A 22,813-nucleotide genomic window follows, 5' to 3' on the forward strand; every position below is an offset into this window, starting at 1 on the left:
CTTTTTTGCAGAATCACCCCACTGAGCTACACTACAGGTCACATCCCCTTGACAACTATTCAGGATGGATCAAAACCTCAGAGGGATGTTCCCTAAAACACGTTTAAGTGCGTATATGCAATTCAAACAAAAATACGCATAAAAAAATGTTGCTCCAGCACACTGCCATCAAAACTGAAAGTCCAGGGAGCCCCAAGTTTAAAATGGATGCGATGGCCGGGAATCGAACCCGGGTCAACTGCTTGGAAGGCAGCTATGCTAACCACTATACCACCATCGCTCTGTGCGCACAAGGATGGCATCAGTGATGCTGCAGCAGTGTCTTAACCGTACAGGTGCGACTGCGCAGCATCACTGCGCTCTGGCGCTCTGCAGCGCATTCTATGGAGCTCACTGCGCATCATGGTGAGGAGAGGATGCCCTGCACCCACCCCGGACTACATCCACTCACATATATACGTTTGATACATGTATGCATTTGTATTTATCTTTACATTTCCATCTGTGCGTCTTATATGTGCTTGTGTGTATTTTAGTTTTAGTTTTTTTGCAGAATCAGCTGTCTGAAAGGAGACCAAGCCCGCAATTAAATGCCCGTCTGCAGTGAAGACCGTCTGGTAAGTCTGTGGTTGTGCAGGATGAGGGGGCTGGGGGGCACTCACGATGAACACCCCCGGACACTGTGCGAGTAAATCTCTCTTGCTAATGTACTGGATACAGTACAGAATTATACTGTACCTAATCGTGTGTATTTATGTATTTATTTTTAATACGGTTTTTGCGAATGTGCATGATGGTGTAGTGGTGCTGTTTTCAAGCCCATTGATATTGAAGCTCTGAATGTGTGCGCGAAACACAGGGACAGTCTTGTTTTAATGCATGCCTAAATAAAACTAAACTAATTTATGAATTACACATGAAAACATGTTTTAAACTACCCCGGTATTGTATTTAAGGTCACCGAACAATGGTCTCTAATCTGACAGCCCCATCACAGAGGTGTTAGTGGGATTATTCTACCATTGAGCTTCATGCACTGATGAGGGATTAGCAGCCATAACTGTCTAATTACTTAGACTGATGGAGGAAATGGTTACTTTGGGGAATGATACGTTTTATGTCCATTCTACTTTTAACATAATTAAGAAATAAAACTACATATTATTATTATGAATTGACGCCTGGGAGTTCTTCTCAACGTAAACGCTAGAGCTCGGACAGCAGAGCAGCGCCCTCTCCTGGGCGGAGTGAGCGGTGACCACGTCGAGAGTCGCTCGCTCAGCGCAGTTCAGTCACTGACCTCTGACCTCACACGACCCACAACCCAGCCGGATATTTTTCCACTGCAATACCTGAGCTGAGGTCAATGACGTCACAAGCGCACCTATTTGTAACTGAAAAGCTATCAGTTTTTACTGTTATAAATAATTAAATGTATCTATCGAGAGAGGTAAGCGAACGAGCTTTAAGAAAATGAAAAAGTTACTGGACGTTGGAGGTTAAAGACCCAACTTACAGATGAAGTGGCTTTTTACCAGTATTGAAATAGCAGTAGTAGTTTGTTAAGTGTTTGTAATGTATTTAAACCTAGTAATAGGGTTAGACTGATGCTGCCCTGGGCCAGCACTAGGTAAGGACCAGGGCTGAAAATTCACAGCCTGGTTCAGGGTCGGCTCGACAAAATTGCCAGTGGGTAAAGAGCTGCACCACGCAGGCCTGGTTCCTGGTCAGGTCAAAATGCCAGTGAAAAAGCAGTATGTGTGTGTGCCTTCCTTAAGAGGTTCTGCAGTGGGGGCAAGGAAATGCATTATTTTGTAATGCATTGCTTTATCACAGACATGGCAGCACCTTTTCCATATACCTACTGTTCACAGTACAGCAGGGTCTCCAGCCCCGGTCCTGGAGAGTGCTAGCCCTCATACACTTTCACAGGACCGTGTTTGATGGCTGCAGGACGCCGCACTCTGTGTTTGAACTGCTGTAATTCTGTGGACAGTGCACCACCGTTTAGACACTGAAATAAACAAGCATCTGAGATATACGGCTACTGCGTATCAGATTGGAGTTATTAGTGCCTGAAGACCTTTGCATATAAAGGAGTAAAATAAAACATAAAACAGGCTGTAAATCAGAACATTGCAAACACATGGTAAAAAGTTTACAAGTAGCTAAAAATAAAAAATAAAAAAATGGACACCTTGTAAACAGATGTTTTGTGTTGATGTATAAAGCCAAACAAAAACCTAGGACCAGGGAAATGAATTACTTAATTCATTAATCACCCCCAAAACTTAAACAACAATAAATATTTATGTAGCTACAAAAAATGTAAGTGTTCTCCGTGAACAACCCATTTTAGGGATGTGCAGCTCAGTGCCATTTTCGGTTCTGAGTTGCACTGCAAAGAAAACAGCATCAGCACAGCTGTCGCGTGTCTGGAGAGAAGCGGAACCAAAGTCCATCATTCAGTGCAATTACAGCGTGTAGGGATGATAATAATAATAAAATAAAGTAAAAAACATTCAACTCCAGATGGAGAGAGAAAAAAAAAAAAATCGAAACCAAACATCGACAGGTTTGACGTGCCGTGGTTGCACTCAGATCTGACTGGGCCGGCATCAGGGCGTAAAAGCCAGATCCCAGGAAACCACGAGCTCAGGCCTCCTTCACTGCGGCAGCTGCAGCTCCAGCGTCTGCAGGACTCTCCCACTTCCACACAGCACCGCTCCCCGAGTGGCAGGAGCGTTTCTAGACCTCCAAGTGAAACCAGAGATGAGAACTATGTGGCCACATGAGTTTGCAGTGCTGCGCAGCTTCCAGTGTCATTCTGTACAATCTGTTTCAGCTGTAGCTCAAGGAAAACAGAGTTTGAGCTGCAAATTGTTTAAATTGCAGCCTTCAACCAGGATGACAACCCAAGTGCAACATGCGTGGCCATAAATCACCCGGCAACGAGCAGACTTCAGCACCTAGACACAGCAGCTTCATTAACAGGTCAATACAGCTTGTGATGTGGATTTCCCCTTCCCAGAACATGGACAGAACCGGCCCCTGAGACATGGTTCTCCTGCCCACTTTCACACTCAGGCAACCCAGTCTTTTTTGCTCCTGCTCCTTTTCTTACCAGTTCTCCCCCAATTCTTTTTTTAAGATGTACCATTTTTTAGAAAGGAAAACAAACCTCCAGCTCAAGATGGCAGCTCACGTTGAAACCAGCCTGTCAGTCCTCAGTCTGCAGTGGCGGCCCTGCCCAGCCAACTCTTGTCAGAGGCAGAGTGGGAGTCTGGCTGGGGCCGGGTAGGACATGCTGAATCACAGAAGGCTTGGCAGCTGTGTCACCCCAGTCTACCATGGGACAGAGTCTCAAGTACTAATAGTCCCTAATTAAAACAACGATAATAACACTGATAATAAGCACGGGAAAATGCCAGGAATTCCATGTCACTATTATGAGTCTCGTTACGGTCAAGCCAAGTGGTTGGAAAAGCTTGCCATTTTTGTGTTCTTTTTTTAACGTGTAAAGGCAATGCAGGTATTGTTCTTTGTGTTTGTTTCTGTTGTGTTTGTTGGTCCTGGGCTGACACGCTGGAAGCTGTGCAGAAATGCAGGAACTGGAAGTAGTGTTTAGCAGGAACAGCAGCAGCAGCTCCCACAGATCTGTTTGATGTACTTGGACCTAAGGCTTTATAAATGCTTTAGACAGAGGCCTGGACCCAAACCGCAAAATGACAGTGACTTTCTCTGTATTCAAAGTCAGAAGATTGCTGAACTTCTTTGGTAAAACAAAAAGAGCCCAGGATAGCGGGTTGGTTGCAGCTGAGGAAAAGCAACTCATTTTAAACTCTGTGTTGAGTGCAAGATCATTTTACGGTGTTGTAATGCCCAGGAGCTCGACACATTGGAACTGGTCAGTCTTGGGCTCGACACTGAAAGAGTAAACAGCCCTCTCACACACACACACACCTCACCACAATTTCTGTATACCTCTAAAGCACAAATCAGGCTTGGAGACTATAGCCAGAGCTCTTGTTGGCTGTGATGATTGAAGGTACTGTAATTGGCCAAACCTGAGCAGGGGCTCCAACAATGACATCATTCTGCACAATCAGAGGCTCAGCCCCATATCAAGAGTCAGCTGCGCTCTGGGGAATTGGACATTTACCCCAACTGTCCACCGGCTCCAACAAAAACACGTTCCCGCTGAAAGGAAATTCCTCTGCCTCTCCCCCCGCGCCACGGCCCTGCTGATCCTGCTGCTTGTAATGAGGTAATTTGACGATGTAATTTGTAGCTTTTTTTATTTTGACAAATTGATCTCGGCCCGTCGTCTTGGTTACCGGGGGAACAAAAACAGTCAAATTGATCTTGAGAATAAAAAATGCATTATTATTTTCTTTTCTTTTCCCTCTCTCTCTTTCTTTTGTAACTGATTATTTCTTTATGTATTTCTGTTCTTCACAGAAATGTGCTCAAGGTAAGCGAGACACAAAGCTTTGGTTCTTTTCTCTTTCCACAATCAGCTCAAATCCCACAATTTAAAAGACTCCTAATGGCTACAGCACCACGGAGGTGACAGAGAGGGTCTGTGAGATGCAGTCAGAGGAAACTGGAGGAAAAAATCAAAAGTGGCAGGAAGTGTGCCTGTACATCAGCCGACTGCCAGACCTGAGTCCCGGGCAGCCCTGCCAGGTGGGCCGCAGCAGTAGTGTCAGTGGAAAGTGCGTGCAGGACTCTAATCGGGCAGGTGTGGCCTATCAGTGGCTGGCCAGGGGCACTGGCAGTAACTGTACCACGCAGGTGGCCCCGGGACGTCCGCTCCACACAGGCGAGCACAGGCCAGCCCCTCTGTCCCTGTCAAGACCCAGAACACTGAGCAGACAGCTCTCAGTCCGGCAGCCATCACCACTCAGACCTGTCCGACTCCATCGCCTACAACCAGGGCTCTCTGGTGCACAATCGTATCCACTGAAACACACCAGCTTCAAAAAACAGTTAGAGGACTCTTGAAGAAAATACGTAATCTCTGTCTCTGGTGGAGGAATGAGCGTGTGTGTAGTGCTTTTCAATAACACTTTTCAATGTGTTTGTGTGTGTGTGTCTGTCTTTGTAGTTCTTGCCCAATTCTCTTTGCAAGCTTGCATGCTTCCAAACATGTCATGACTGGAAGGCATACAGTATGACTTGTATAGCCTAGATCTCTCTGATAAGCGTACAGAAACAGCTTGTCAAACACACAGACAGGAGTTGTTAAGATCTTAAAAGCATTCTCATAAAATATGCTGCTGTCTTTAAGGCATGACTCATGAACAGGCACAAAGCGAAGCCCGAGAGGAACCCAGCAGCCCGGTTTGCATGTCAGTCTGTATGTTTTGGTTTTGGTTTTTGTGCTCCGGTGAAAAACTTTGCTCCACTTAATTTTTTCAGAGTTCCAGATCAGAATTCCCAAAATTGAGAATTCCCAAACTGAAAACAAAGCAGTGGGAAGTCATTCCCACAGCTGCATTCAAACACCATTTCTCGCTGTGCATTTAAATCTTTAAATTGTTACTATTACTGTAGGATTAAAAAAAAATATATATATATATATATATATATATATATATATATATATATATATATATAATCATTATGTATTTATTTTACTTTGGCGTGAGAAAGGTTTGACACAGCGATTCATTCAGTAAATTTGCACAAGCCTGTGAATTACAAAAATAAATGTAAAAAAGCATTATTTCAGCCCAGATATCCTACAAATTCCACCCACACAAATGTCAGCTCTTGGTCGGGACGAGAGCAGATAGGGGTTCGCATGCGTCGGAGCCTTCATTTCACTTTGCAAATCAAGCCAGTTAACCAGGAAATCAAAGACAGAAGTCAAAGGATTTTTCTTTTCTTTTTTTGTCCCAGGAGGTGTCTCCCTCCCTTTCTCTCGCTCTCTCTCTGGAAGAGATCACAGTGATCCAAGTCATGTATAAGAATTCATTGACAAAATGGAAAAAACTTAAGTCACACTACAGGCTGTTCTGCTCACCGCAGCTCCCCTCCTCCTCTGACCTGAACGTTCGCTCGTCTGGGGCTGTGCTGCTCAGGAGCACATTCACTCTCCAACACAGCCGAGCTTTCAGTTACTCATCTTGTATACATACGTATATATATATATATATATATATATATAAATATACATATGCTCTTTTCCTTAGAATAAACATCTTGCCCCCATCTCCGCCCCTCCAGGAAAAAAGCTTTGCAATGAGTCACAATTTTTCCACATACGATGCTACAGTACTCCGCCGCACAGAGCCGCGCTGAGGCTCCCAGGAATGCGACGCAGCACTCTCAATGCACGTCTGTAGTTTTACTATGCCCTGTAGAAACATGACTCTCTTTAAAGCGCTTTCAGATGGCGCACACCATGAAAAAGAGCTTTATACAAATAAAGGGGGTGTACAGAGCAGATTTAACAGGATTACTATGAAGCTGGAGGCCAGAGATATTGTGTAACTGTCTTAAATTAATTTGCCTGCTTGACCACATTTCGGGCCCTGAGGTCAGGTTTGGGGACTGGGTTAGACTTCAGCTAGAGATGATACAACATATTTCAGAGACAAAACAAAAAAAGAGCAACAGCATTCCTGGACTGAGAAGTAATAATAATAACAATAGAAATAACAACAAATATAATCATATGAATATTAATAATATTGCAGACAGAGGGCCCTCATGCTGTAACAATGGCCACATCTCACTCCGACAGCAGCTCCACAACTCGAGGAAACAAAACTAAAATAATTAAATCCCCAGACCCCTCCCAGAATAAAAGCATATTTTCCATTTCCCAACCGTGCACAAGGAATTTCTAGGTTGACAAATGCAGAATATCAGACAAGATATTTCTGTGTTGCTTTGGCCGAGGCCTGTCTGTGGACACTGTGATCAAAGCTGGCCCGGCCGCAGAGGGGCGGTTCGCACTGTGCTGTGTCTTCCTGGGGATTGCACTTGGGCCCTGGGTGCGAGACCTCGTGCTGGAAGGCCCTGCACTGCCATGGTTTTGTCACATTCCCCGGCCGGCGGCGCTCAGCCACAACACGCTGCTAAAGCTGCTGCTGCTTTAAACACCTCCACTTCAGAGAGTCTCACTAAGATCTGGGTGCTTACTGATAGAGGTTAGGTATAAAGAGCAATACATACATTCATACACACACACACAAACATACATACATACATACATACATACATACATACATACATACATAACACAGTCTTTCAATACATAACAGTCTTTCAAAGCTCATCGTTGACAAACTCCAGATCAACTGTAGTTAATTGCCAGAGATCACAGGGGGAAAGTATATATCAATTTTCATGCCTGTCTCGAAACCATTCATAGTGCAAATGCAAGAGTGACTCATGGGAGAGAGAGAAGGAGCCACACGGGAGCAGCACGGGGAAGGCAGGCGCTCGGTGCGTAACAGCACATTGAAATCGAGGCGCAGACAGATGTGTCCACTGCCATCTTTGGGGAATATAAAACCTACACTGACTGAGTGGATGGCTAAAAAGAGTTTTTCTTTCTTCTGACTTTTTCTGATGTACTTATTTTTGGCCACAACTTTGGGCCATACAGAGCCCGGACATGGGGCTGCTGAAGTGTGCTGTCAGGAGTGTGGCTCAGTTATCTGGGACTGAAGGGGTGAGGGGGTCGGTAGTAGAAAGGAGAGAAGGAGACAGAGAGAGCTGGACAGAAATCCAGGAGAGCCGGCCTGCTCTGCGCTGTGGTCTCACTCTGTCAGGAATGTGAGGAATGTCCCTCCCTGCCCGTTCTCAGCCAATATTTGATTTAGATTAAATGATAGGAGAACTAAGCGGGCTACACACAGTCACGCTCACACACCCACAATCACTCATGTCTGTATTGTGGGGGCCCCCTAGTTCATACTGCCCAGAATATAGATATCAGTCTTTCTGCATGAGCGTCCACATCAGGCTGTGCTCAGACTCACAGGGCCTGAGATAACGCAAAACTTGTGTTTGTGCCTGGGCAGCTTCATGTTCGACGTCGTGGGTCTCGGCTGCTCATTTTAATCAGACAGGGCTCGTGTTCGTCTCAGGATTCCCACTGAGGCCGTTTGGCTTGTTAGGTTACAGAAAACAGAAAAATGGGAAGTAATACAGGGAGGAGAGCTCCTTCCAGCTTGCTCTGATGTCAGCCTGCTGCTGTCCGGGGCCCTGGCTGGGACCACAGGTAGGCATCAGCCCAAGGGACTGTGAACTGGAGCTAAAAAAGAATGAATGAAATGGGTGAAAGAATGGAAGTGCAATTAATCACAAGAGCTTGGTGCAGCAGTGGGGGGGCGGTGGGGATTGGGAGGGGTGGGGGACAGGACTGAGGTTCAATCAGGTTTCTCCCAGGGAGAGGAGAGGCCCTGGAATGCACTGTATGGGTGGTCAATTAGTTTAAAATATCAGCTGTGACCGAATGGCAGAGCGACCAGTTCTGGGGGAGCAGGACGACGGGCCCAGCTTTTCTAACGTAATCAGATTAGCAGCATATGAAAAAACAAAGAGCAAAGGACAAAGGGCGATAAGAGAAGAAACAAAAAGACAGGCATGTTAGGGATGTGACGCACTCCCCACACTGTTTCTGAAACGCAAGACACCCGTCCTAAATACTTCAGCGCAAACCAGGGTGGCCATCAGTACCATAGTCTCTCATCCTTTGCTGGACTTTGCCAATTCTATGTTAGCTCACAGTTCTGGGCCTTCCAGGTGGGAGCTGCCCCACACTGTCATACAGACACCTGAGTACTCAAACTCAAAAACAGATGGTCCAAGACAAAAAGTGCAGATTTTATGTTTCTACGCAGAGTAATGGGCTGCCATTGTTTAGGGTTTATCACTGAGCTTACTGTCTGCGTGTGTGAGTTGACTGTTTGTGTTGTGTGTGTGTGTGCTTGTGCAAGAATTAATGACTGAGTAATGGAGTGTGTGTGCTCATGGGTGTTTGTGCAAGAGTGACTGATTGTCTGTCTTGTGTGTGAGAGAGTGACAGAGTGTGTCTGTGTGTGAGAGAGTGAATGCAATGCACAAACAGGAAAAGGTAAAGGCAGAGGCAGCTTTGGGGAAACAAATGTCACGAGGTCTCTGCAGGACGTGCTCGCCTCTCCGTGCTGCCGAGAGAGCTGCTCCTGCCCAGCTCGCTCCAGAGGGGACATCCTGCACCCAGCCTGCGCAACTGTGGAAATCAACATTCCCTCCCTCTCTCCCTCTCTCTCTCTCTCTTTGTCTCAGGGCTGATTAACGTCAGTCTAGGAGGCCCGGAGCAGCTGCCCCCGGCCCAGTCATATTAGAGCGCACAGGGTTTGTTTATCTTCACCAGTGATTGCAGGAACCTTCCGCTTATCTGCGGCGGCGGGACAGCAGAGCCGGCTCTGAATCACACTCAGTGCGATAACGCAGGCTGGAGCCAGGGCCTGTCCACTCCCAACTACACTCGCGCTCTCTCTCTCTCTCTCTCACTCTCTCTGGCAGAGAAAATTGAGTCATAACTTCCTGACTGCACTGTCCAGAGGTCAACGCTCAACTACCACAACCCCCATCCCTCCCTCCCCTGCTTCTACCCCTCCAGCTGGGCCTCTTTCAAACACACCCAGCTCCACATTCCACAGGCGGAGCACCTTCAGCGGCCCGTACTGTCGCCCAGCGCCGCTCCTGCGAAGAGCAGCAGGCCTGCCAGTCAGGCTCCAGCGCTGTGGTTCCCCCTGCTGAGCGGCGTAAACCGAGACAGGGGGTGGACGGGGAGGGGGGGGATTAGCAGAGCAGACCGAGACGGCCACAACCCCCCAACCCCACCGCGATGACAAGAGCGAGGCCACTGTGGGGGCAGGGGGGCACAGCGAGTGTGTGTAAATTTACACCGCACTTGAGCCGGAGTACATGTGCGTCTGGCTCGCCATGCAGGGATTGAGCTGAGCCCCCCGGAGCTGCAGTCCGGTCCCCCCTCCCGATGTACCGTCTGCATTGGACACCGCAGCTGCGCCTGGGCCCCCGGGGATCATGGGATTCCCCTCTGACCCTCCCCAAGTCTGCTGCGGCGCGGGCGCCCCCTACACTGACAAGTCCCAGGAGGTAGAGTTTCACCCCACTAGTGAGCCCCTCCGCTCTCAGCACACTGCATCTCTCCTCCTTGCACCGGCTACACTGGCTCAGCTTTCAGCAGGGGCTGCTCCTGGGGAGAGGGGGCAGGGGTACGGGCTGGGTCTGGGAGACTGACCGAGAGCCAGGCCTGGTCAACTGACGCCCACTCTACAAACACTGTCTCTGTCTCTCTTGCATTCACACAATACATTTTGCTATGCATTTCACTTCAGATGGTTCAACTGGTTTTGTATTCTGTGCTCCTGCATTCCTCAGCCGTCTTTGCCGTGAGAACTTTTGACTTTTTTTTTCCTCTTTCACTTGATTTATTTAAATGTATTTTTATCATGCATACTTTCTCAACCTTCCAGATTATGTATATAATTTAACTGTGCATTAAAACAGTCATCAATCACCTGAAAAAGCCATCGCATTAAATCCTGTTTGAGAACCTGCTTGAATTCTCTATTTTGTATTTATTTATATAATTATTTAATTCTAAAGCTACTCATAAGAATATACACTGCACACCGGGCACATGTGTACTCAATAACCTTTGAACTGGCAGAGCGAGGAGCACACCGCAGCCATGGACAGAGCAAACTCCCCGGAGAACAGAAGCTCCAGCTGTGACAGAGCCCCCCCCACCCTTCCTTTCCGTGCCTGAGCCCAGGACTTAAGGTGAAACAGCTGGCCAATCGGATACATCTTTATTCCTCTCCGGGTGGTCTGCTCTGTGAAGAGTTACTGGCCATGTTCACCTATAGAGACTGTGCTTTTTTTATAGGCTGGGGGAATGCAGAGAGTGGAAAATGCACGGCTGGAAAAGTAGCACTCTGCACTAGAAGTGGAATAGAAGAAAAGATAGAAAGCATACACACTCACTTGCTCGCTCAATATCGGCCAAGTAAAATGTTGCCAAACCAAAACCGCACAACGCACACTGAAGCGGACAATTTGAGGTCGGGTGTGGGTACATTTCTGTGAAGGGCTTTTCCAGAGAGAGACACACAGGGATGCTGCTCTCGATCCTGCTCTTGATTTCTGTCGGTCTCGAGTAGGTTCAAATCAAATCTGTCTGCAGGCCAGGCGTGCTGTAGAGTGGTGCAGTATACAGCACACTGACATTTTTCACAAGTGAAATAATCTGTCTTTAATTGTTACGAAATTCTTGCAGCACATTTATTTATTTATCTTTCTGTTTATTTATTTGTTGAAGTTATGAATCTCTTTAAAAGCACACGATATCTGTATAGCAATACTCGGCTTTATACGCAAAACAGTCCTGACAGAGTGTGGTGTAGAACCGTGCAGCACAGGAAAGGCATGGGTTCGAACCCCAGAGCAGCATAGGGCAGGCCAGGCCGAAGACAGCAGCGCAGTGCTGGAGTGGAGCACTGAGCCTGAGTCACACTTCCCCACGGCCTCCCCACACGCCTGCACTGACCTCCCAAGATCAAACACCTTTCACAGACACCAAAGACCCTGCTTCCAATACTGCTGTTGAGGTACTGGCTGCTGAACCTTTCCTTCCATTTTGCGCTGGTGCTTTGATCGGTCGCTTATCCAGGGAGTTTGTGATTTTCTCTCCTCTGTGCCTAATGGTTTTCTTTTCCTGTTTTTGTTGTCCCAGTGTGTGAAGCGCTCCAGGGCAATCTGTTGTGAAGGGTACTATTACTTCATGAATGGTGAACTGAACTGAGAGGAAGAGATTCATTAATAATTGATGGGTTTATTTACGTGTATGTATTATTTGTATTGTTTGGTGCATGTGCGTGCGTGTGCCAGGTTGTTTGCTTTGTAAGTGTGCACACTCTCTGGAGCGCACATCTCTGCAACTGATCTCCTGTCCACAGCTGCTGGTGCTGCTGCTGTTCAACCACAAAGCACAAAACTTGCAGCTATCTGCATCCAATAGTGAGAGTCTGCCCGACACCCTGCCAACAGTACGGCCCCCCACCCCTTCCTCCGGTCCCACGGTGGGGGCAGCCTGCTCTTTCTGCCCTATGCCTGCCAGCGCACAACGGCACTGGGAGTAGCGTGCATGCAATGGCATTCGCTCTGTCGCCCACGGATTGCACGCACCCTTGGGAGATAAGAGAGCAGATAAGGGACATGGGCAGGAACACCATTCCACTCGCTCACACTCTCACACACTGCACCACTGAAAGACGAGTCTTGTTCTGGGGCAGACTGGGAACACACGCAGGTCTGCCTGTCTGGCCAACAGATTAAAAAAAAAAGATTTTTTGTTCTGGTTGTTATTCATTTTATTTCTTCTTATCATGCACTCCCCAGCGCCTGAAGGGCAGATTTCCAAATTCTGAAGCACCAAGGCACGACACAGCAAAATAAAGACAACCCGCAGCTTCCCTTATGCCCCTGCACATCTTATAAAAGCAAGAAAAGCAAACAAATGAGCTCATCGCAGGAGTAGAGCCATTACACTGCCACCCTGTGGAAATGAAAGGCACTGCACCAGCCTTGTGTAAACTGCATTTGCAAAAGTCAAGCATCCAACACACATTGCAACATTGTATATCCAGCATTTACAGCAGAGTGATGCGGTGACAAAGGGGCCCAGCTACTCTAGCAGGTCAGATTGAGGTAACAGAAGACGGGGCTGTTTATCAGGTACGTCCACGAGGGACAGCGAGGGGTGTTTCCCGGAGCAGTGCACTTACCTCCCCCTCTACCAGGGGCATGTGAAACTGTCCAGGCTGATGTCTGTCCCCTGCTCCTTTACTACACCTTCATGGGTCAATTCCGGTGGTTGGAGGGGCTCAACATCTTGGAAGCAGCTCTCGCTGTAAAAATTACAGAATAGCAAGTCAAGCACAGGAAATGCCGGACAACTTCACTACAGGGACTGAGCCGTGCTAGTTATGTGCTCTTATGTGTTCACCTTTCTGCAGCTCGTTAAGGCTGTATCAAATGAAGGGAGGTGAGGTGAGAACAGACAGACACACTGAGGTGCCAGGAGTCGGTGGTGTGGCGGTGAAGTGGATCTGTGGATCCGGGGGGAGGTCACTCAGCCACTGCCAAGAGCAAGTGTGTGTGGAGGCGAGTGCCGGGACACAGCCCTGCTGCCGCCTGTCACTCAGACTAAACTGCAGGACTCCCAAGGGCAAGGACTCCTCCCTTCACACCGAGCCTCGAGGTAAAAACAACGTTGTATTTTGAAGCCGTTTGCTTCGTGACTGAAAGGGGAACGAAAACACAATAGAAGGAACGCACGTTTTGAATATTCCAAATAAACTGCAGCTCAGCCCACAGAGAGGGTTCGAGATCCTTCCCCTCTCCACATCATGATATAAATGTTCTCAGGAGCATTTTTTCCTCTGTGCTTGAACAGTGACCTACAAACAAAATGATTAAAGGTGACTTGTGAAGGCGGGCCACAGCAGCACAGAGAGGGGCCGGCCAGTGGAGGCAGCTTGGCAGTTAACCATGTGAGACAGTGGGCACACTGGAGCAGTATGTATATATAACCCATCCTATCCCCCACATTTCTGGACACTTAATATATTTGCAGGAATTGCAGTCTGGTGTGAGTCTATCCATCCAGAGAGCAGCTGTGCTGGTGTGGCTGACAGTCTCTGTGGGAGCGCGTTCCTCAGTGGGGCAGGTTGTGCTCCCTGTCTGGCTGTGTTTACAGCTATTAGCGCGTAGCCCTGCTTATGCTGTGTAGTAATCAATGTCGACATCTGGATGAATTTAGTAAAGGAATCTTATAAAGTCCCTAATTGGCTCTTCTAACATTTTCAGTGACTGATTAAGAACAGTTTCAGATCTGGTTCATATTAATGAATTCCTTTTCTGATTTATTACAGTTTTGTTGTTTGTTTTTTGTTTTTTGCCTCCTTTTGTTGGATAACAATCAGCTTAAAGAACCAATCTAAACAAAGAAAACAAATAATAATTTAACCCATTTACTCTCATTTGTGCAAGTATTTATCTACCCAAGCAAGTGGAAAAGGACAACGTCTCCAGTGTCATGTCTTAAGTGTAAGGACCAGGGCTTTGTGCCATTCCCTCTCCGTGACTTCACAAAGAAGTCTGTAAAGTGCTCTGTGACTACCCTGCAAAGGGCTCTATACTTAATATAAACTGATAGATTGAAATGAGAAGAAGTGACTCTGGGAACTACAGGCATCGCACCACGATGCTCTCGCAAACGGCAGCAGTGTGCAACACTCAATTAGATCCCACTTTACACTCCCAAACTTACAGTTATATTTGACATCCTTCATTCCCGGCTCTGGTTTCCAGTCTGATACGGGACTGGCTGTGAAAACTGGGGGGCAGTGGCCTCAAGGACACCAGCACTATGCCGGCTTATCCCAAGATGTCGCATATTTGCAACTAAGCTCCGCATGGATGTTTATTGCTCCTGTTAACATTGTTCGGTAACATGGTACTTTTTGGATGTGTTGTATCACACTGGTCTATTCCTAATTGGGCTCATATTTGCATATAATAAAGGGATTATAGCGTAAAAACAGCTTAATTATTCTTGGGGCAATTTTTACATATAATTTTACATATAATTATACTAACTTAGATACTATCAGGAACACAAATACACCTGCTTTAAAACCACAGCTACTTTACTAATATCCCTGATGCACACTACTCCTGACCTAAATTATAATATAACTACTTCAATTCGACTGAAATTACTGAAATTAACCTGCACAATACCATAAAGATAATACATATCCAATAACATGCAAAAAAATACTGTAATATACAGGCAAAGTATTTTCAGATACTTTAAATTCTATTTTGATATTATTATTATTTTGCAAGCGCTTTCATTATCAAGGGACCTACATTTGGAGCACTGGTGTAAGAGTAAATGGTTCCGTGCTGAGCTGAAGAAACCCATTCAGACGCAGTATTTACTTGTGTTCAACAGGCCATTGCTGTTAAGAGCCACAGGCCCAGGAGCGAGAGCAGAGAGGAGTGGGAGACACTCCGGACGCCGAGTCCTGCCTGCCACGTGCTGTTTGCATTCCCAGGCCTCTGGTAATGTACGCCAGATTCACAAGCTGGGGAGCTGGAGCTGGCAGTGAGTTCAGCGATCGAATCCCGTGGGGCTGCATTGATCTCCGAGACAGCTAGCAACAAATCTGCAGGCTCTTCCAAGCAGGATTGATGGGACACAGCCTGTCACAGGCTCCGAGGCTTCTCTTGTGCACTTCAGTGTGCGTCTTTTCCCCCTTCCCTTGCGGATTTGATTTAGTGCTGCTGTGTTTGTTTGGAGGGTTCTCGCGTAGCACTTGGACAAGATGTTCGAAGTTTCCAGCTTTCAGAGTTCATTAACTGGCAGTGACGTCAGATGATTTCTCATACCGGGTTGGGAAATATATAAGTCGCTTTTTGACATAAATATCGTTTGGAGAAGAACCTTTCATTGTCAATATAATCAACAATAAACTCAACATGACTGGATAGAGCTTATTTATATAATGGTAGAAATAATTCTGCTGTCTGCTGCTCTTGTTCTGCAGAATTAGGTCATTACTTGAAGACATTGTAAAGCAGGTTATATAACCAATGATGTATTTAACTCCTACTTGAAGCATTGCTGTACTTGTCCTATGTTTGGCTATTCTTCATGGTGTTTCAGGAAGCCTGCACTCTATATGATTGGACCCCTTGTTGTTATGCTATTTTTATTGTTTGTTTTTTTTTGGTGGGGGGCGGTTATAAGGAGCTGCCTGCTGTTAACTAGCCCAGGTGTGCAGTCAGCCTGCGTGAGCTACAACACTGCCCACACAAGACTCTCTGTCACACACACACACCTGAACACACACTCGGACACTTTCAAACATGTGCATCCATGCGTGAACAAACACACGCATCCAGATGCTAATTACAAGCACGCCCACAGGCATGCACACCCCCGCAGACATGCACATGCTAACAGGCTCTCCGGAGGGGGGTTGGGGGCTGTGGGTTTGGGAAGACATGCTCCGTGACCTGCATTTGTTACAAATTACACATCCAACTGCAATAAAGTTGACACCTGCTACATCAAAGGGCTTGTGCTGCAGGTGAAGACAGGGGGAAGTGTGGGGGGGTGGGTGTCGGCAGTAATACTTGATGCAGATGGCATTCCAGTACCTGAGGCTCTGTAGACCCATGGAGCCTCTCAGTTCAGCCCCGGGGCAGCTTCTAACACTGGACCTTGCTCTGCCTGTCTGTCTGTCCTTTGCCTCTGCGCTCTCTGTGTTTAGTGCAGGCCGTGCCATGATGTCACAGTCCACAGTCTTGTTTGTTTTCAGGTTTAAACACAAACCTGTCTTGGTGCAACTGGGACGATGTTAAATTAACAGTACTGTATTGTAACTACTATCCCTGCCCCCGTTTTCTGTCTGGTAACAAGCAAGGTTTCAACTACTATTATTATTTAATATCTCATGCTGCCAACCCTGGTCTGAGCAACACTTTTTGACTGTCCTATTCGACTCTGTAGAAGGAATACTCGCATCAGTTCAGTTTTGTAGTTCTCTAGTATTACATAAACCAGTGCAGTGTAATATCATAGTATTATATAATGTAGTGCAATGCAATGTAGTGTAATAAAATATACTGTTATGTAATGTATTATCACTGTGTCAGACACATACACTTATATAGCACATCATGCACACGAACATTCCTGATTTTACACTTGTTACTAAGCTTTTTATTTTAAAAATCTATCACTTCTGCACACTACTCCTAACCTCCTCATTTCTACAACTCCTACACCATCACTGATACTAACCTGCAAACTGCCATATAATGCCTATTCATTAATATATTATGTAAACAAATAATAGCCACACACAGATACAATTTTAGTTGTTGTTATTATCGCTCTAAATAACCATAATTACGGATCCTGACTTTAATACATCAAGGAAAGCTATTACACAATAAATGCAATCCAATCATATGCTATATTCTAGTTTTAGGTGCTGAAGTGCTCGTGTGCGTTGCTGTTCTGAACCAGGAGGTGTCGCCATTGGACCAAAATATATAGATATCAGCAAACTGTACTTAAAGTGTCCACCAGGGGCTGGTCCTTGCCGGAGAAGACTTGCACGTAGCTGCGGACTGTGCTTGCCTGCTCGCCGGTGTGCGCGCCTGGGTTCACACGGTCAATGTCCATCAGCCGCCCGTTCACAGTGCCATGCTGTCCGGGTCTGCCGGGCGGTGATCTCTGCTGGCCTGCAAACACGAAGCGACAGAAGCCCGGACTGAGACCCAGCATGCAGGCTGCTGCCGCCCGCACTGCCGCTTCATAGACACTGCGCTGTGCTCAGGGCCCGGCCTGCCCCTCGGGCCGCCCGGGAGATACCCGACCGCTGCTGGGAGGTAAGGGATGCGTTTCGGGAAGGAGCTGTGGAGAAAGCACTGGTCAGTACCTTGTTGTTGTGTCTGGAGGCCCGCTTCCTTCCCGAGAGCGCATGCGTGCGTCTGTATCGAGTGAGGGACTGGCTGTGCAATATTAGCGCACTGTGATGCATTAGTGACCAGGCACTAAATTACGGATTCATATATATGTACGGGGCTTGTGCATGCTTCCCAGGTGTGTCTGACGCTGCGCCTGTGCTCGCAGACACGGCTCTGTCTGTCTGTCTGTCTGTCTGTCTGTCGGTCGGTACAGAAGCAGCGCAGCCCGACCCTGCCCGCCTTAAAGGGGCAGGCACACGCTTCCTTCAGCACAATCTCATTTGACTGCTAGTTAACGAATGACTAATTGGTGCTCTATAACGGGGCCGTGAAGAAACATCAACATGAAAGCAACAACGCTTAACAATTAGGCAAGAATACTTCTTAAGTATCCCTCTTCTGGTATAGTGTTGTGTTGTGCTGTTGACAGTGATGGACAGAGCGCTGCTGTGTATTTGTTCAGGGATGCTACAGAGTCCTTGCTGTGACCATGCTGAGTCGCCTGCAGGAGCTGAAGAAGGAGGAGGAGACGCTGCTGAAGATCAAGGCCATGCTGCAGGACCAGCTCAATAGGCTGAAGGTCAGAGAGCCAGCACAGCGCCCCCTGGGGGAAGCCTCCTGAACTGTTTTTAATAATACAAACAAATATTATGAAACATCCTGTCCGTCCCCTTTTAATTCATTTTATTTTTCAGTGCTTTTAGCAGCCTAGCTGGAAACTGTGAGGCTGCTGAAATGTCTATTTCCAGGAGGAGCGTGTGTGGTAGTGTGAGGGACGGAGTGAGGGCGTTTGAATGAGGGCAGGGAGTGGGAGGGAGAAGCAGTGAGTAGGGAGTGTGTACGTGTGTACCTGTTTCCTGGCTGTGTACCTGTGCGACGGACTGACCGTGTGTCTGTCCTGTTCCAGGTGGAGGAGCTGGCCCTCAGGTCGATGATTAGCACAGAGCGGGAGGACAGCCCGGCACAGCCCCCGGTCACTGAGGTAGGTGCGCCTCTGTTGAGCCCATACAGTGACTGAAGTGCTGTTTGTTCTCAGCAGATCTGAGGGTTTGCCTGGCATTGAAATGCTGATCTGCTGAGAACAAACCGCCAAACGGTCTGGGGATGTAGAGGCATAAAGACGAGTTGCATTGGTGACAGTGTGTGTCTGTCTGTCTGTCTGTGTGTGTGTGTGCAGACCACTGGGCAGCTGGACGATGAGCAAATCATTAATCAGATGGAGCTGCAACTGAGTGCTACCATGGACCAGGAGATGGAGGAAGAAGAGGAGGAGGAGGAGGATGAGGAGGAAGAAGGGGAGGAGTACTGACCCACCAGTTCCTCGGGCTGACTTGTGACCCACTGCAGCACAGATCTGCAGGCCTGACACAACCCCGTCCTTCCTGCTGTTACTCCCAATTCGAGTCTTGCACATCAGGAACAAAACTTATCTGTATATGTGTATATATTTATCTGCACTATTTTGTGCATCTGTTTGTTTTTTTGTGTTTTGCTGTTTTCAATCTTTCCGATTGCTCTGCTGCTAAGGCACAATGTTATTCCTTCTCCTGGGGGCTGCAGGAGACCGGTACTGCACAGGGCCCGTCTCCACCTCGAGTCTTTTATAAATGTTCCCCGTAGGAAAAAAGCACATTAAAGTGTAGTAAAGTGCAGTTAAAAATGTTACTGTGGTGTGGTTACAGCCAGACCGTGATGCAAGGCATTGGAGGCCTGGTATAAGCACAGTAAAAGCATATGAACACAGCATTGCCATACAACTTGGCAATGGTAAATATTCAGCAGGGCTGAGACAGAGTTGTTTTCATGGGGGGGCAGTGGAGGGTTTTCTTTTTCTGTGCATGTCAGTCGCAGCATGAAAAGAGTAGCCACCGCATGCGTAACCTGCCAGGTGTGGGTAGTGAGTGAGTGAGTGAGTTTGTGTGTGTTTCTTTCTGTTGTTGTTTTCTTGTTTTATATGATAGTTTCATTTTATGCTGCCTGGAAACCGGTGCGAGTCCCCAGCTGTCCCTGCACACAGAGAGAGAGGACTCGCAGCCCAGACCTTTCTTTCGTGATATGGTACTCCACCCCCCCACCCCCCGCAATGTTCTGTGATACTATTTGAACCCCTTATCCCCCACTGTTTGAGAGGCAATTTCCCACGAGTGTTTTTCAGTGCAGCCCTCTGCCGTTATCGCTGAAATCAGGAGGGCCGGGCCCGTGTGGCGGGGGGCTGTGTGCTTGTGTGACTGGAGCCTTGGACCGCTGCAGAGCAGCGTTACGTGCGTTACGTTCTCACTGTACATACAATAAAGGATGGTGGGGACAACAACAACAAAAAAAAATGTTCCTTGTTTTTATTTTTTATATCTTTTTATTATTAAAATAGCTCTCGGGGAGGTGTGTGCCTGCGGGGGGGGGGGTTGGCTGACTGGAGGTCTCAGCTGAATCGGATCCTGCGGATGGAGCCCAGGGTGCTGTTCTGGCCGCCCCAGTCAGAGTAGTTGTTGTAGTCTTTCTTTTCTAGGATGTAGTGAGGGCCTCTGTAGTTGGGTTCCTGGTAGACTACCCAGCTGGCAGACAGAGAGAGAGAGAGAGAGAGAGGGCGTTATTCACCTGTTCACAGCACCTCTGATCCAATAAACAGTTACACAGTGACTTTTTTTTCCTCTTTCTCCAGTGCAAAATCTCTGCAGGAAGCGTCAGCAGGAACTCGATATCTAGACAGACACAACATGTACGTGGGAAAAATGTGTTTCGTTTAATTTTATTTATTGATTTATTTATTTTTGAAAACTTGACATGGCTTCTGAGAAAAAGGGACTGAGTTTTTTCACTGGAGGAAACGGTTCTACTGTGACCATACTGCCGAAGCAGAGAGATGGAGGGATACAGAGAGAGAGAACAAAAACAACAGGACGGAGAGATGGAGAGAGACGGAGGACACCCACCATCCTCCCAGGACGCGGATGGATGAGGCGCGGTTGAGGCTGTAGCGGTTCATGAGGTTGGGGACGTCATCCTGGAGTTCCGTCTTCTTCCCGGAGAAGCCGGCCCGCTCGAACATCTGCAGCCTGGGGGGGGAGGTATCCTGGAGGGAGGTTGGAAGAAAGAGAAAAATGCATTATTTTTAATTCTGATCAACCGTGAGACATTGCCACCAACTGGACAACCAGCGTGGCAGAGCGAGTTAGCAAATTAAAAATATTGGTGCTGGTGAATGAACCCCTCTAGGATGTCTGTGAGCCTATTGATGATTATAATAATAATAATAATAACTACATCAACAACAACACCTATACAATGTCCAGTGCAGTGTCACTGATACTGCAGCGCTACAGTCCTGCCCTGTCCCCCAGTCCTTCTCACCTGTCTGACAGAGCGCACAGAGGACACATGGTCCACAGACGCACACCACTTGTCACAGCTGTTGTACTCGCCCCGGTCAGACATGTCCCACAGATACTGGCGGCCATGGAAATTCTCATACTCGTACCCCACCCAGCTGGACAGAGGGAGAGAAAAAGAGGTGATTATCTTATTTTTTATTAACTGAAAGCGTTTTCTTTAGCTTGCCCATGCACACGGCTGACGGCCTGGTGCCCTGTGACATCCTCCCTCTCCTTGCGTTACAGTGTATCTGCGCTCGGTCACGCCCCGCTGCCCACAACACTTCCTGCTTTTCTGCCAGGGATGCCAGTTTTATTAAGGGCTGATGGGGCTGTCTGACTGTGAAGGATGCCAGCAACAAGACTAGACTCAAGCATCTCTCCCAGGCACCCCCCCCTTCCTCACAATGCATCCAGCCTGTATGTTAATGGTATCTCAGTTTTTGTACTCAGCCCTGCTACTGAATGTTCAAGGGCTGACAATGGGATGCAATAGCTTCTGAAGTGGATATCTGCCCCCCCACTATGTAAGTGTTGCCGAAGCGAGTCCAGGCTGTACGTACGCCCCGCTCTCCACTTGCACAGAGTTGCATCTCTCCGGGAAGTTCTTGTCAGTTAGTTTCTGACAGTCCGCAGTCAGGTCCAGTCTCCGTCCAGTGAAGTTCCTCTGCTCATACAGGGTCACCTGGGGGGGGTCACAAAGGTCAGGTCAGGGTCCGTGGGGAGGTCAAAGCAGCCTCACAACCTCTCACCTCCAGGGACATGGCCCGAGAGACTACATTGCTGTGGCGGGATGGAGCGTTGTGCACGTGAATCCCCCGCCGCACTGCATCTCCTGGTGGGCAAATGGTTTTCTCACAGGTGCACGGTCGCAGTGTTAAATCGGCAGGGTGAGCTAGAGGAAGAGCACACAGAGAGACACACAAGTCCACAACCCAGCAGCATGACTCACCCGTCCACTGGACCCGTAGAAGGCACGTTGGAGCACAGACCCCAGCTTGCTGAAGAGAGACACACACAGCTGGGCATTAGTTACACACACACTCGCATCCTCCCCCACAAACACACACTCGCATCCCCCCTCCCCACACACACACTCACAAGCTCTCACACACGTATAAACCTTTTCACTAATAAAGGCTGACGTTTCTGAAAGTGAACCCAACTAATCCTGCCCTGTCCTTCGTAGGGGAAGCAGACTGACAGTCATTCTGCCAGCATGCTCTGCACTGGAGCGTGACTCGAGTTGGTAAAGAGACACACAGTGTATATTCTTATAGAAATTCTCAAGACCCCGTGGGAGCACTGCCCTGCATGCAGCACCTTGCACTCTTTCAGGGATCAATAGCATTATTATTATTTTTAATCGACAGGGAATGAATACTTGGGATCTCTCTCTGTCTCAAAAATAGAAGTGTGTGCATCTGTTTTGAAACTGTATGTTTCCAGGCCTCTGGAGGTAGGTAGGTAGGGTGATTGTTACTTTTCCAGCCAAAAAAAAAAAGAAAAAACAATGTTACAGTATTCGTCAATCAGCTCTCAGCACAGCACTACACATACCTGGTTTGATGGGCAAATCCGGGGACCTTAGTAAAGATGTTCATTTCAGCTCTGCGAGGCCAGGATAAAGCCCCTTAAATACAGCATGTAAGGTCAATGGAGGGAATACTAGAACATGCATAGCCCTTCTGTCCCTCTCTCCAAGCCCTGGGTGCATTGATATGCTAAACACATGACACACGCAAACTGTATTCTCCCCAGGGCCCCAGACTGCGCACAGGCCCAATCAGTTGGACTGCAGTGCAAACAATTTTCCCCAACAATTCAGCATTTTTGTTTTATTTTTTAAACAAAACCGCTAA

General features: G+C 47.5%; 2 protein-coding genes, 1 long non-coding RNA gene and 1 other non-coding gene across 5 annotated transcripts; 1 reads left to right on the forward strand and 3 right to left on the reverse strand.

Annotated features, from left to right (window-relative positions):
- Nucleotides 1–208: 208 nt before the first annotated feature.
- On the reverse strand, nt 209–280 carry trnag-ucc (transfer RNA glycine (anticodon UCC)). Its single transcript has one exon. It is a non-coding gene; the product is annotated as a tRNA-Gly (tRNA).
- A 16,698-nt stretch (nt 281–16,978) lies between these two features.
- On the reverse strand, nt 16,979–17,881 carry LOC136747911 (uncharacterized). Its single transcript, XR_010816549.1, has 2 exons — nt 17,556–17,881; nt 16,979–17,358 (listed from the first exon to the last, which is right to left on the reverse strand). It is a non-coding gene; the product is annotated as an uncharacterized LOC136747911 (long non-coding RNA).
- Nucleotides 17,352–19,913, forward strand: snapc5 (small nuclear RNA activating complex, polypeptide 5). Of its 2 annotated transcripts, none has more exons than XM_066701233.1 (4): nt 17,352–17,547; nt 18,047–18,163; nt 18,491–18,565; nt 18,761–19,913. In XM_066701233.1, the coding sequence occupies exons 2-4, from the start codon at nt 18,074–18,076 to the stop codon at nt 18,890–18,892; spliced, it is 297 nt and encodes a 98-aa protein (XP_066557330.1). In that variant the 5' UTR covers nt 17,352–17,547; nt 18,047–18,073; the 3' UTR covers nt 18,893–19,913. The 2 variants fall into 2 exon arrangements, with proteins under 2 accessions (XP_066557330.1, XP_066557329.1); XM_066701232.1 differs by having other exon boundaries at nt 17,352–17,505; nt 18,761–19,912.
- A 34-nt stretch (nt 19,914–19,947) lies between these two features.
- crybgx (crystallin beta gamma X) lies at nt 19,948–22,640 on the reverse strand. Its single transcript, XM_066701231.1, has 6 exons — nt 22,512–22,640; nt 21,904–21,952; nt 21,515–21,636; nt 20,932–21,067; nt 20,514–20,653; nt 19,948–20,135 (listed from the first exon to the last, which is right to left on the reverse strand). The coding sequence occupies exons 1-6, from the start codon at nt 22,553–22,555 to the stop codon at nt 20,003–20,005; spliced, it is 624 nt and encodes a 207-aa protein (XP_066557328.1). The 5' UTR covers nt 22,556–22,640; the 3' UTR covers nt 19,948–20,002.
- Between the last annotated feature and the right edge of the window lie 173 nt (nt 22,641–22,813).

The sequence above is a fragment of the Amia ocellicauda genome, chromosome 4, assembly GCF_036373705.1.
Source record: "Amia ocellicauda isolate fAmiCal2 chromosome 4, fAmiCal2.hap1, whole genome shotgun sequence".
Lineage (NCBI taxonomy): Eukaryota > Metazoa > Chordata > Actinopteri > Amiiformes > Amiidae > Amia > Amia ocellicauda.